The sequence below is a fragment of the Vanellus vanellus genome (assembly GCF_965231255.1).
Source record: "Vanellus vanellus genome assembly, chromosome: 23".
In the NCBI taxonomy this organism is placed as follows: Eukaryota; Metazoa; Chordata; class Aves; order Charadriiformes; family Charadriidae; genus Vanellus; species Vanellus vanellus.
In genome coordinates, this window is record NC_138928.1 from 5,620,940 (window position 1) to 5,634,964 (window position 14,025).

At 39.6% G+C, this 14,025-nt stretch overlaps 1 protein-coding gene across 1 annotated transcript; it reads left to right on the forward strand.

The window, feature by feature from the left end:
* The first annotated feature begins 522 nt into the window (after positions 1 to 522).
* LOC309680690 (membrane cofactor protein-like) lies at positions 523 to 12,260 on the forward strand. Its single transcript, XM_082494370.1, has 10 exons — positions 523 to 644; positions 1,730 to 1,918; positions 2,130 to 2,226; positions 2,929 to 3,014; positions 3,409 to 3,615; positions 4,404 to 4,586; positions 6,400 to 6,591; positions 6,915 to 6,941; positions 7,640 to 7,706; positions 11,599 to 12,260. The coding sequence occupies exons 1-10, from the start codon at positions 557 to 559 to the stop codon at positions 11,648 to 11,650; spliced, it is 1,188 nt and encodes a 395-aa protein (XP_082350496.1). The 5' UTR covers positions 523 to 556; the 3' UTR covers positions 11,651 to 12,260.
* The last annotated feature ends 1,765 nt before the right edge of the window (positions 12,261 to 14,025 follow it).

Below are 14,025 nucleotides of genomic sequence, written 5' to 3' on the forward strand. Positions count from 1 at the left end.
TTTAGTTTTTTTTTTTTTTTTTTTTTTCATACTGCTCTGCAACACAGGCGCTTTGCCTTTCAAAGCAGCAGCAGCCCTGCAGAAAGCTGTTCATTCTGGGCTGCCAGACAGGCGCCTTTATTTTTAATTCGTTCAAAGCGCAGGAGCTGCGCAGCTAAACACGCTTTGAAGCTTTTCCTCTTGGCCGAGGACGCGGGCGGCTCCCCGGGGACCCTGTTCAGGAAAGGGCCCGCTCTCCTCAGGCCGGGGCCCCCTCCCCCGGGCCCGCTCTCCTCAGGCCGGGGCCCCCTCCCCCGGGCCCGCTCTTCTCAGTCCCGCCTCAGGATGGCGGTTGGGGTGGGGGGAAACCGGCCCCGCGGCCGCCATATAACGCGCCCCGCTGGCCGCTACCCCGCCCTCCCTGAGGTGGCCGCCATGGCGGTGGGCGGTGCTGAGGGACGGGAGGGGGCGGGGCGGGCGGTGCAACGCGCATGCGCCTCAGCCCCGCGCTGCGTCTCCACCGTCTCCCGTGTAAGAGAGTGGCGGAGCGGCCGTTCCCTTTGGGGCCGCCGCCGCCATGGGGCTGCCGCGCTGCCCGCCCGCCCGCGGCGCGGGCCTCCTGCTGGCGATGGCGCTGTCGTGGCTCGGCGGAGCGTGGGCTCAGGGTGAGGAACGGGCGCCCGGGCCGCCATGGGGCGAACTGAGGGGCTGGCGGGGCACGCCGGGCCCCCGCGGCCTCACAGCCCCCCGAGAGCAACGGGGAGGAGGGAGAGAGCTCGTCCTCTCCTGGCCCCGGGGGGCTGCCGGGCTGAGGGGGGGTGCCTGCCGGGCCGCTCGGGGAGGCGGTGGGGAGGGAGAAGTGGTGGCTTCGGTGGGGTTTGGGGCGAAAAGGTGAGAGAAAGGTGGTGGTGGTGGTGGTGGTGGTGGTGGTGGTGGTGGTGGTGGAACAATAGGCGCGTTCTGGCTTTGGGCGCTGGTTCTGACCCTGAGTTTGAGGTCTGCATTTCTTTGTTGTTTGGTAAATCGCTAAACAGTAATGTAAATAGATTGAAAAGAGAATTAATAGGTATCGTCAACGAAGTGATGGCCTCTGTCGTGTGTAAGGCTTCGCAAAGGCTGGGCCGGCCTGACATTTGTGTCCGGGCTGCGAGGCCTTGAGCGTGTTCCCCGTCCTCTGGCGTGGAGGAGTTTTACATTACATTTACATTAACCGCACCGCAGAACTTCCCTGGGTCTGTAGGTCCCTGTCAGACTGCGTAGCGGGTTTCAAACTCCCCTTTTGGATCTGTCTGGCCTGTTGTCTTGGGAAGGGGGCTGAGCTGTGCGAGGGCGGCTGGTTTGTTTGCTTCTGCTGCAGCGAGCTCAATAGGCATTTTGCTGCAGATGGGGATACTGTGAATTAAGTCACGTATTTAAGTACAAAAATAAGGCAAACTGACAAAAAAAATATGAACTGGAAGGAAATATGTGGTTTGGGTAGAATGCTAAAGAACTTGAGAAAACTATTGAGTAGGTAACCCGTACTAGTGTAGAGTTGGACATTGGATGCAATTAAAATAAAAATTGGAAAATTGAAACCTAGTTAAATATACAGATAGCCCCGGCTCTCAAGAATGTCACCCCGTTGATTTACTGATAGGTCCTTAAATCCTACTCAGTGAGCCTGGCTTCTATGCCATTGTGCCTTGACTTGTATCTCTTCTTGTTGACGAGATTGTGTATTGCTTTTTCCTTCCTCTTCCCCTGACAGACGCGTGTATGCCTCCAGATAGGCTGCAATATGCAGAGCTGGAGGAGAGTTTCAGCACAATGAAGACCTTTCCTGTTGGAACCACGGTGTCATACATCTGCCGGCCAGGGTATAAAAGAATTGCTGGAAAATCAACTCGTACATGTGGTGAAGACTTACAGTGGTCACCTATAGAGCAGTTCTGTGAAGGTAATGCATGTATGAGCTCTTTTGTTTTTACCCTTTGATATTTAACAATTGTAGGTGTTTTTCAAGTGAGAATTAGTATTCTGTAATGTTTTAAATGAAGCTTGAAAAATGCTAATGAAGGTAAAAGCAGTATATGCCAAAGGCATAGTCTTTGTGTATAACTACAAAGATGTAGATTTTTTTTTTTTCTTTTCTTTCACCCTCCCCCTAGAGAGAAAATGTAACCATCCAGGAGAATTACAACATGGTTTTATTAATGTGGCAGATCTTACGTTTGGTTCAAAAGCTACTTTTTCTTGTGAACCAGGGTAAGTGTTTTGGTGAAATGAATGAAACCTTTTTTATTTTTTCTGTTTAGACCAGATTTGAACCAAACCCAAATTTTCTTATGCAGGTTCCATTCCATTTCTAACTTGAAATGTCCCCTGGATTCTACCTGGAGCAAATGAAATTACTGTAAAATTTGATTTGATTCCCTGGTTTTACATCACTTGTTTGCATCAACCAGGGCTTAAGCTTTTTAGTGAGATTCTGCAGAATGAAAACTAGAATGTTAACCTCTAATGACTTCTTTTAATGTTCCTGTGGCAGACAGAATAAATGTATATATTCATCACCCTGCATTATTATCTCAAATAATGGCCCACCTGTCTGTTTATAGCAAATTAAGTCAAAAGCACTAACCTCTCACAAGGTTTTTTCCTCCCTTTTCTTTTAACAGCTTATTTTTTTAGTATTGGCAACTTTGAGCATTAGTATTAGAGGGTACACATCTTAAAACAGTGAGACTTCCATCACTTCCTTTACTGATGTCTCATTTGCTTCTCTTTTGTTTTCAAATTTGAGACCGCAGAAAAAAAATAAAGATACCATTCTCATTACAACACAAACTTGGTGTGTCATGTTCCCATAATCATAGAACAGAATTGTATAAACAAAGTTTATACTTGCTTGTTGGAGAAATTAGAGATTTCTTAAGTTTCATATCTTTAAAATTTTTACTTGTCTAGATGCAGATTACATGGACCTGATGAAATTTCCTGTGTAATTAAGAATAATGATGTTGCCTGGAGTAGAGATCTTCCTTTCTGTGAAAGTAAGTAAATTACTACCCTGTTTTAAGTTTATATACAGGTAGTGGTAGTTCATTTAAAAACAGCTGTGCTATAAACTTGCCAGTATAAGAAATGATGGTAAAATAGGACTGATTTTTGTTTTCTGGAACTACTTGGGATGTGCCTGAGGAATGATCACTGAAAAATATCAGTTATTTTGGTAATGAGCTCATATTAAAGCCAATTTCTTCTTGAGATTGAGACTCCCTGTAATAGATTACCATCGGTAACTGTTAGTTATAACTGTAGCTTGTCTTAGAAATAGCTGTATGTCGGATTTTAAATGAAATTACTTGAAAACCGAGGCTTGCTATTTCTGAGATGAACAAGGTAACAGCAAAATTCTGTTAACTAATTTGTGTGATTTATTTCTAGAAATTCCTTGCAAATCACCTCCAAGCATAGCCAACGGGCACTACACTGAGGCATCTAGCTACGTTTATCAAACAGCAGTAACCTACACTTGTGATGACGTACCAAAAGGCACAGATCCCTTCTTGCTGATTGGCCCAGCTACTATTTTCTGCACGTATGATGAACACTTAAATGGAGTTTGGAGTGAACCACCTCCACAATGTAGAGGTTGTTGGGATTTTTAATGTGCTTCTTTATTATAGCCTGCGTGACTCCAAAACTTCAGTAGGTGTTGCTTTTTCGGAAGGGCGTGGGGGGTGGTGGACTTACCTATAGAAAAGAAGAAACAGATCCTCTGGTACTAAGTTTGATATAGTTCCAGTGGAGATCAGATCCAACTGCATTATGGATATTGATTGATTGTGACGCAGAATATGACTAAAATGTAAGTTAAAACTTTAAAAATATATGTATGAGCATGCTGTTGGTAGAAGTGATAACGAACTGAGAGACCATAAAGCCTGGGTAGCTGAAGAAAAATTGTGTAAAGAGCAAGAATGTGGAAGTTAGATTATGAATAGTAAAAAGGTAAAGAAGAACTCTTTTTCTAAAGAGAGCTACTATGCAAATGCAGAAATAAATGCAAAGCCCAGCAAGTAAAGTCTTGTGTTGCAGACATAGGGAGAAGTACCAGGTGCTTGCAAGTTGTCATTTGAACCCAAATGAGTGTCACTTTGCTTTCTGAAATTCTGCTCTTGTACACGAGTATGTCTTTTGGAAGTGGAATGTGATCATATCAATTATTAAGTTTCTTATTTGACTGTGTACTGTTACAACTGAATAGCTTAAGGCAAGGATCTTCTCCACCTTCAGGAGAATAACCTTTTTACAAAGCCCCTCCAAAACAGTTTGAGGAATTAGATAAGGAAACTTACAAGTAGTAAAAGGATGCTGTGGCTGTTGCAAAGATCCTGTTAACAAATGTTTCAGAGCTGTTTTTCTTCTGCCTATTTCAGTGGTCAAATGCGATAACCCAAAAGTTGAAAATGGGAAAAAAATAAGTGGATTTAGACCTTCCTATACCTATAGGGACTCAGTCATGTTTGAGTGTGATCCAGGCTATTCCATGGTCGGACCGGATGTAATTACCTGTGGAGAAGATAACACCTGGTCTCCTCCAAAACCAGTTTGTGAAAAAAGTAAGCCTTTAAATAAGAATCCAACTTTTCTTGTATCTTGAGAATGTTGTATATCTGTCTTAGCTAAAATTTAAAATTGTAACACTGTAGTTGGAAATCAGAAGCTAAGGAAGTTGGCATGGAGCCTCATCTATGGGCAACCATTTTAGGTGTTTGAGTGACTCTTAACTCCAAAGAGTTTTTGGATGAGAATGAGTTGAGTTACAGACATGTGTAGGGAAGTTGTTGCATGGACATACTGTGATGCACCTGCATCATAATAGCATCATTGGTGGCTGTTCTGGTGATTCCATGTGGAAATACAGGAGAAAAGATGTGTTTCTCTTTCTGATAGAAAGAACTAGGAGTATGCAAAATGAGGAACCTTATAGTGCCCTTTTAGAGTAATCAAAACTACTATGTCTTGTGTTCTCTTACACAGTTCTTCATCTCTTACTTTCCAGGCAGCTTGTATGGTGTGTAGTATGTGGTTAGATTTTGATCGGGCAAATTATTAAGTCAGGACTAATTTGCATGGCTGGGGACATTGCAGAGGTCTTTCTGTAACCTTTCTCCTTCCTCTTTGTGCTAGAGGGAGAGGGAATGTTGTTGTAGAGTACAGTGAGAGAATTTTTTACATGCATACTCTAATAATGAGTTCCCACGAATGACAACCACTTCTGCAAAGAGTATGTTTGGGTATTCCATAATGAATGAGTCTGGTAAGGGACCTGAAAATGATTCTAGAGCTCACAAAAATAATTAACCAACAAATAAAAATTTCTTAGTTACCACATCATAAGATCATATCACCTTAATGAATACCTACAGTGATGTTTCTTTTTAAGTTTTCTAAAGGAAACATAATTAAAATTGTGGTAAAATTGAACTATTCAGATATGCTGATCTATTTTGCTCATACAAAGGCAATGTATATTTAGGGAGTGAGTTGATGAATTATGAAATATTTACAGTTTATTATCACTAAAGTTACTTTTAAATTCATGTATTACTCACCAACATTGTATGTGGTGCCCCAAAGATTAGACATGGAGTAATAAGTCCAGTGAAATTTATATATGAAGAAGGAGAGTCTGTTCACGTAAAGTGTGATGCTTACTGTACTTTTTCTGATGGTGCTGAAGAGATGACAGTAACTTGTCAAGGGTGGAACACATGGAGTTCCTTACGAAACTGTGCATTTGAGTAAAACTCGTAATTGGTAAAATCGAGGGCAGAGTGACAAGTTCCAAATGTGTGACATATTAATGTGCAGACTCTGAAAGTCCAGAGGTGTGTCAGCAGGGCACCAACAGGCTGTTAGTGGGGTTGTGAGTGTCGTGGGGTGGAGATTCAGCAACTGAGGAAAGTTTTCAGCAGATCTGGAGTCCTTGTTTGGTCTTAATTTTGTTTATGGAAATCAGTAAAGTTCAAAAGCCAGTGCGAAAGATCTGTTCAGGGAGTGTTTTCTGAAAATTCTTCCTTTGATGATGGCAGAGACTTTATTCTCGCCTCGCTTTGCACCATGCGATCACTTGCTATAATATAAACAGAGGTTGTCATTACTTTGATGCAACTGTTTGTCCTGATGAAGTTGGGACATGTATTCCTGTTAATGTGTCTGAAGCATGTCCATCAACAGAAGTATCTGCAGCCTCTGGGAAGCAGGAAGCCTTTGCATATAAAATGTCTTAAGGATTGACTGAGCTTCTGATACTTACACAAATGTAGGGGCTTTTTGATGGCAACTTGTTGAATCTGCTTCGTGTACCAGCTCTGTTCTTGGACTTTATTTCCTTTTCTTCCCCATCCCCCCTCCCCTGTCTCTTTCCAGGTAAGCCTGAAAGTTCTCGTTTCACGCCACACATAAATCATGGTAGAGTAATTGATGGACAAAAACCGTCATATTCTGTCGGGGATTTTATTACGATTGAATGTTATACAGGCTACACATTACATGGTGAAGCACGTATTCAGTATATTGGGGAAAATCAATGGAATCCTGGAGTGCCAACTTGCCAGTTAAGTAAGTATGAACTGCAAGAATTTCCACTAGAATGAAATACATGTAACAGGAGCTTTACTTCTTGGGGATATTCTTCTGTATTCAGGAGAAATCATTTAATGCAAACTTCCTTCTTTATTTTGACATAAGAAAAATGGGTTTTGGTAAAATCCATTTATAAATAGAATATTTTAAGTTAAATAAATGTTATGAAGTGGCCTGCTACAAGGGTTGTGTTGATAGAAGTGCTGGATCTATTTTAAATAACTTTGTGAATATTTTTATAATAATGTTTGAATAAGCACACATGATACTCTTGTGATACTGATTCATTGTGTTTTTAGGTGCGTATGTTATGGGCATCCTCTGTGGTAAGTATCTTATAACCCACATCGTTATCTTGTTCACGTTTTGTATTTTTTTATGTGGAATTGATATTCTGGTGACCACCTGTGACTGTAGGGATATAACGTGATTTTTGAGTTTTATTTTAAAAATGCTTATCTACTTTTAAATCTGCACAGTTTAAGACAAGTTAAGATTACTCAGCAATTATAGATTAATTTCTTGTAAAAAATTTTTTTTTTTCATGTCTGTGAGGCATCGGATTTCAAAGGCAGTCTTCCACAACTTAGTTGCTTTCATAAACTGTCCAGAGCTTGGGTTTACTGGAAGCCTGAGTAAATAACTGTGCCAGGGAACAGAAGTGCTCAGTTCCTTTTCTGTCCTTGCAATTGTTACCCATTTCTGTAAGCCTACCACTTTCTTATAAACTTGTTGTGAAAGTAATGTTAGGATGCTGACATACCTGTTTTAATGTTACTGAGTTAGTGGGGTTTTGGTAGTCACTGTTCTGGAGCTGAACTATCTTTAAGTGTCTTGAGTAAAGCATCAAATACATATTTGTGAAATAAGCTGGAAAATTTTAAGGGTTTAGGGCGTGGAGGGGAGGGGTTGTTTAGGACTCTGGATGAAGACAGTGCTATTTGCGCTAAAAATTTTTTAGGCTTTTTTGTGAGCTAGAGATGATCTCTATCACTCTAAGGCTTTTTTTTAATTCTTCCTAAAGTGCTTGTGACAATTGTGGTGGTCCTGGCAGCCTTCTGGTTCTGTAAGAAATGCCGTTCACAAAGCGGGTGAGTAAGCCTACTATTTTTATTATTACTATTGCAAATTTCTAAATGACTGAGCAAAAGCAGTGCTAACACATATGTAAGTTTCTTGAGCTTTATCTGCCCTTTCTTCTTCAAATGCTTGATAATTATATGTGAGCTTATCACAGCACTAATGTGAAGCTGAAGTGCCTAACAATACATTTGACTTTGGTTTTGTACCTGCTGTTCAGATAAGCTGCTAATTAACACTTATTTGCACTTATTTCAAGGAAGAAAGAACCTTGTTCTTAAGCTTGTGTTTAGCATAGGTACACTTGCCGAGGAAAGTACTGTTCGCACCTGCTCTAAAACATGTCAGTTTACCTCCTAAAACCAGGGGTAGTATTTGCTTATGTGGGCTTGTGTTATTTTATTGCTTGGATACCCTCTGGCATCACTAGGTCTCACAGGCTTTAAGAACCAGGGTGGTTTAAATGAACTGGAAGCCTTGCAGGTGAACTAAGGTGCTTCTCTTCTACGTGAGATGCAGCAATGGTAGTGGAGGGTAACTGGAGAACCACTGTGTTTTGCGTTTTGGACCAGAGGCGCCTTGAATAAAATAATATGGGCTTAGTTAGAAGGAACAGACAAAAAAATAGACTTTGCCTAAACTGGTGCTCCTATGCTGTTTGAAGAAGCAAATAGTCAGCTTTGCTATTAAAATGTTTAATGTGTGGATCCACTTCAGTTTTTTTTTTTCTCCTGCAGCAGTGATGTTTGGTGTCCCTATGTTAAAGACTTGCAAAGTCAACTGTAGAATATTAGATGCATAAGTAGTAGTGTGTTCTGTTTCTAATAGACACATGGGGCCTTTCGAACTTTATCTTCAACTGATTGTTAGGTATGCTTTTTCATGGGGGGTGGCAGGAGATTTAAATGCCTCTGTGCATTGCTTCTTGCAGTAATGTCTTATTTTGACTTCTTGAAAAAAGCCTGTTTTGTTGGAGAAATAGTTTAACATGCAAAATACTGACGATTCAGAGCATGTTAGGTGGTACATATAGAATGTCATGATAAGCATCTCATCAAAACTGACTTACCTTTTAATAAAATCTGTTGTAATTTATCTGGGGTATGTAAAGCAAAGGAAGGGATGCTTACAAAAAGTAAATGAGAGGAAATATTCTGGTGGTTCATATTTGTAATGAAGTACATGCAGTACTACTTGGGAGAACCCTGAAGCTAGCTTATGTCCAGTGAGGTTTTAGCCGGAGTATCTTCCACATAGGCCATACATTGTCATTACAAGGGCCAGAGTGACCCTGTAAGCAGAGTGGCTGTGTACCTGTGTGCTGCTAAGTAATCTAGTGCTTTTGGGCAATTGCTTTTTATCCATGACTTGGGTAATCTGCAATCTGGACGGTGCAAATAAGAGTACATGGGAATTGATAGTATTAGGGTAGCACTTTCTGCTTTCATCTGTGGAGAGACTTCTCAGGGTTCAGAAAGGAGGAAGGGTCTAAAGCAACGTCATCAAAAATTAAAGAATGTTGTATTCCTGAAAATTTTACAGCATGAAAAGTCTTACTGCGCCCCATGCTTTCCTTAAGCTTCATCGCGGTGAACATCTAACTATTAAACCTCTTCCTTGTCTGAAAAGACTGACCTAATCTGCTTTTATTAAGACCTAGATCTCCCTGTTTAGTTTTCTGCATTCCTGATGTAGCTGAGCGTTTGTAAACTGTTATGCCTCTAGTACCTGGTACTTGCTGGGTTGTAGTCTTCAAATTGCCTCAAAAATCTCTTCTTACCCTCTCTTTCTTGTGTATTTAATCTGCCAGTTCTATAGGACATTCAATTAGAGCTCTTCCCCCTTCTGCTGTTCAGCTCGTTTATAGTTGATGAGAGTTTCAAGGAAACATGTATTTTAAAAACTAATGTACCAGCTGAGATGGAAGAAACTGCACAAATGAATTAATTGAATCTTAAAAAGGTATATGCTTTCCACTTAATTGGGATTTTTGCAATGAAGCTTAAGTGTTTTTTCTTATGGCTTACTCAGAATTTCAGGAGTGTGGAATCTAGCTAGTGTGAAGCTGCTTCCTATAGGAAAGACTATAATAATGGTTCGTTTGTTTTGGGAGAACAGGATAAACAACATAAAGAATTATCACTTATTGTCGTAAATTATACCTTCCAGTGATTGCATATCATGTATCTAAGTTTTGGGTTGTCTTTAAAGAATGAGTAACATTTTTCTGTAAGACAGAAACTATACACGCTCAGTAAAATGCGTGCACCTGTTTCAGTAATGTGAAATGGATTCCAGTGGTGTGTGGCTTTTGTTAGCTAATAGTATAATTCCCTATAACTAAAAGACTGTTGGAGCTGGAAACCACCTTTGCTGCATTAGATGGACACTAGAATTATAAAGGCAGTGTGCATGCTTTTAGAGAAAACCAGATTAGATGTCTGCCTGAATTACTGTTTCATCTGTGTTTTCAGCTTTCTACAAGAAAAATAAAATAAATAAGGTGCAAACAAAGTCTTCTTTTTAAACCTTTTTATAAAACGGTGATATATTTTTCAAATTCAGAGTTTTGTAGCCCTAAAAAGGGTCAAAATATAGTTACTTGCTTGAAACTGTTTTCCTCTCCTATATTTTAAACTAGTGCTTAGTCCAGCAGTCAGGTGCGTTTGATGATAGTTACAATTACTCTTGCACTTGTGTACAGTCAAATTGGCTCTTTCAAAAGCCTGACTCTTCAAAGCTGTTACAACAGGACAGATTTAAGCCAGGACAGCTTAGTTTGACTGTTCCTCGTCAGTATTTTGTCATTACTACCTTAACAGTTAGAGTGTGCACCACAAATACTTTTGTAAACTAGTATCTTAATTTGTCACTTTTCTCCATCGCACAAATTCTTAGAAGGTAATGGTTGAATTGAAATGTTATGTCTCTTATTCTAACTTGATGTAAAGGTCTTTTCAAATGCATAGTCTTGATTTTACTTAGTTTTAAAGAACAAGTGACTTTTCAGTGTTTGTGATAAGTTTGAGGTGGCATATGGGAAAATTAAGCTTGGAGTTTCTTCCAAAATAATGTATGGTTTAAGGAATATCATCTTTACATTTGAAGTAAGATGTTTCTAATTGAGAGAGGATTAGTTTTCTGGATTAGTTTGGCTTATTTTTAGAAGGAGGAAAAAAAGGAATCAGAATCAAGAGTTCTTGCGTCCAATCTTAACCTTTTGCACCTGACAATGATAAGAGAAATTAATGGTCTGGTATGTGTACATGCTATTAACGCCTGAGTTTTTCTTAAACTATCTAGAACTCCTTAGAGACCTAGAGTAATAGTGCAGAGGCTTGGTATAGTTTGGTTTTTTTGTAAAGCAACCCAGGAGTTACTGAAGAACTTGAAAATATGTATAGATGGATTTAATAATGAATTTTAATCCTAACATGTTTAAGCATTCTAAATTTTCTGTAAGCAGACTACAAAATCAAAATTCTCGCAAACTAATATTCAGCTTCTGGTTATAAAAGATGTACTAAACAACGTACTGTATTTCAAGTAAATTATAAGGGATGCTCCTGATGTAGCCTCCAAATAACTTAGGAATCCTGTAACTGTTCTGTCTGTTTTCAGTTTTTGATAATACTCGGGCACAGTCCTTTCATAACCTGAACCGATCCATTTGGATCGAATGCTGTTCTACTCCATGGGTCGTTCTTAGCAGTCTAGTGGATGAAATGAAGCAAAAAATCTCGTCGGTCTAGCGGTTGCTTAGTAAGAAGAGGACAAATAATGATGTAGTTTCATGACTTTACCTGTTGATTTAATGATAAAACTAAGGATGTGCTTTCAGAATAAATGTTAAAACTATTTAAATGTAAAAATCTCTGATTTTACTTGTTTTTTTGTTTGTAGGAAACGTGACAGCACTCCATGTACTGCCGAATATAAGATCTGTAAAGCATGAATGACCTTTTTTGGGGGTGGGGAGGGAATTTGTAGTTGAATACACTTATCAGAAATGGAAAATGATTGCACTTTCTTTGAGTTTCTGCAGATTAATATCTTGTACTGTCTCTTACACTACTGATTAACTATAGTAGGAGATCATTAATAGGGTAAAAAGAAAATATATATATATATATGTATATGCTTTTCCTTATGGGCCACTTATATTGCCTTTCCTGTGTATGTGAAATGGACTTAAAGGTACATACCTGTAGCATGCAAGAGTGTGTCGGCGGGAGTGCTGGATGCATCACTGGCGTAGTACCAGCTGCTGCTGCCTGCTGCCTTCAGTGCTACCTCTTTTCTTACAGAAGACTATCCAATATTAGTGCTGCTTACTAAAATCCGAATGTGCTTCACGTTCATTTGCGCAGTTGAGGCGGTATAAATTATTATGTTGCCTGTTGTATTCTGAAATGTTTTATTATTAATTTCCTTAAGAGATTGGTGGCATTTAAGGCTATGTCTCTTTTAAAATATCACAGTTTAGATCTTATATAAACTACCTCTTTGTTTGCCAAAGTTGGCTTCTGTATATTTAATGAATTAAAATGTGCCTTTAAATCAGAGTTTTATAGCTTTTCCATTGCCTTTATGAAGGAAAAAAAGCCATATATATTTCTGGCTCTTTGATACAGTCCCAGAAAGACTACAGTGGATTTGTTAGAATGGAGAATTGACGGTTTCTATAGCAAAGGTATACTCTGCCTTTTGGATTTGTTGGCCTATTGACAGAAGGTACCTAATTAAAGGAACTGCGGAGAAGTCGGTGCTAGCCATCGCCTATCAGGAGCACAGCATAAGTTCCTTAGGATGTTTGATTTTTCTTGAGCCTTGATGTCAGTTTCAGAGATAATTTTGTTGCTTAGACTAGAAAGGGTGCTGTACGGATCTAACTTCCTTGCTTTTTTTGCTTGAAGTCATATATTCCACATACAGCATTTCAAATCTCTGTATGCAGACTACGGTGCTAAATTGAGCTCCGTAATGCTAGATTTAGCATCAGATACCTGTTGAGAAACGAGCCTTTCCCTGTCTGGCTCCCTTCTCTTCTCATGTCAAAGGAAGACCAAACCAGGTTAGTCGTGGGAGTGAAGAAGCGGGTGTGCTGGCACTGGTGGTAGATGTGGTCTCTCTGTAGGTAGCTGCTTGCTTCATGAAGCGTTTTAGTCAAGCCTGTGACTCCAGGAGCTCCCGTCACAGCGTTTGCCATGAGCTGAGACTCAGCCGTCCATTGATAGCTGTTACTTTAAATACATACTTGCTATTTCTAATTCCTTATTAAAACCAAAAGCTTAATTAGGACAGGTTTTGGCTTTGTGAATCGGAGTTTGCTATCAACATACAGGCAGCTTATAAGAAAAACCAAATTGTCTCACTTCAGATGGCTGAGAGCATTTAAACTCTTCTTTCTTGTCTGTGGTAGATTGGCAGTGCTCTCCGCTGTGGTGAACAGATTGTTTGAATAACATAGAACTGTTTAGTGCTTTATAGAGCTTTTTGGGACAATCCCAGCAGTTGTATTGTCAGAGTTCATAATAGTCTCTGGTTATTAAAAAGGAGTTTTGGCTATGCAGAATGACTTGCTGTTCATTGCCTAGCCGATACCTAGTTTGAGAATTGTTTGTAAACACTATGATAATATACTGGGAATTGAGTGTGTTTGTCGCCAGCTAGCTTGATTGTGTATGGCATCTTCAATGTTTTAAAATATGCTGAAATACTAAAGTGAAGTAATGTAAAAAATGGCCTTATTTTTATACTTTTTTCCAGATGTAAAGACTAGTGATGACTTGTAATATTACAAATAAAAATGTTAAATTACTTAGCAGTAAGTGTTTGTCTTTCATTTGTCATGTGGTAAACAGATTCTTGAGATTATTTTTCATGTACCAAACTGGCTTTAGGTGGTAACTGTTGAGATTGAAATTTGCAGTTTGTACACAGAATTACTCAATGGAAGTGTAGAGAATGTGTTTGTATTTGCTGAGCAGCCTTTTGGTTTTCTTTTGGAATTGCAGAGAGTTTCCCAGAACCTCCATAACCTTACAGTGTTCCCTCCTGAAAAACCTGGTAAAAACTTGATGGAGAAGAGGCGGATTATTGTGGGGCTGTTCTGATGTAACGCTAAGAACAAGGCCCATAGTGTGTTCTGGCATGTTAGTCCAGTGTGTGACAGATGTAATCCTTAGGGAATAGAGTTTAGGCATTTTTAAGTAAAATGTTAAGTAGAATGTGAGGGTCACACTCAAAATGTACTTAATTTTCTTTGCAAAGAAATGTGTGGAGTCAGCTGCCTTATAGAATGAAGCCTTTCAGAGGGTGGAATAGAAA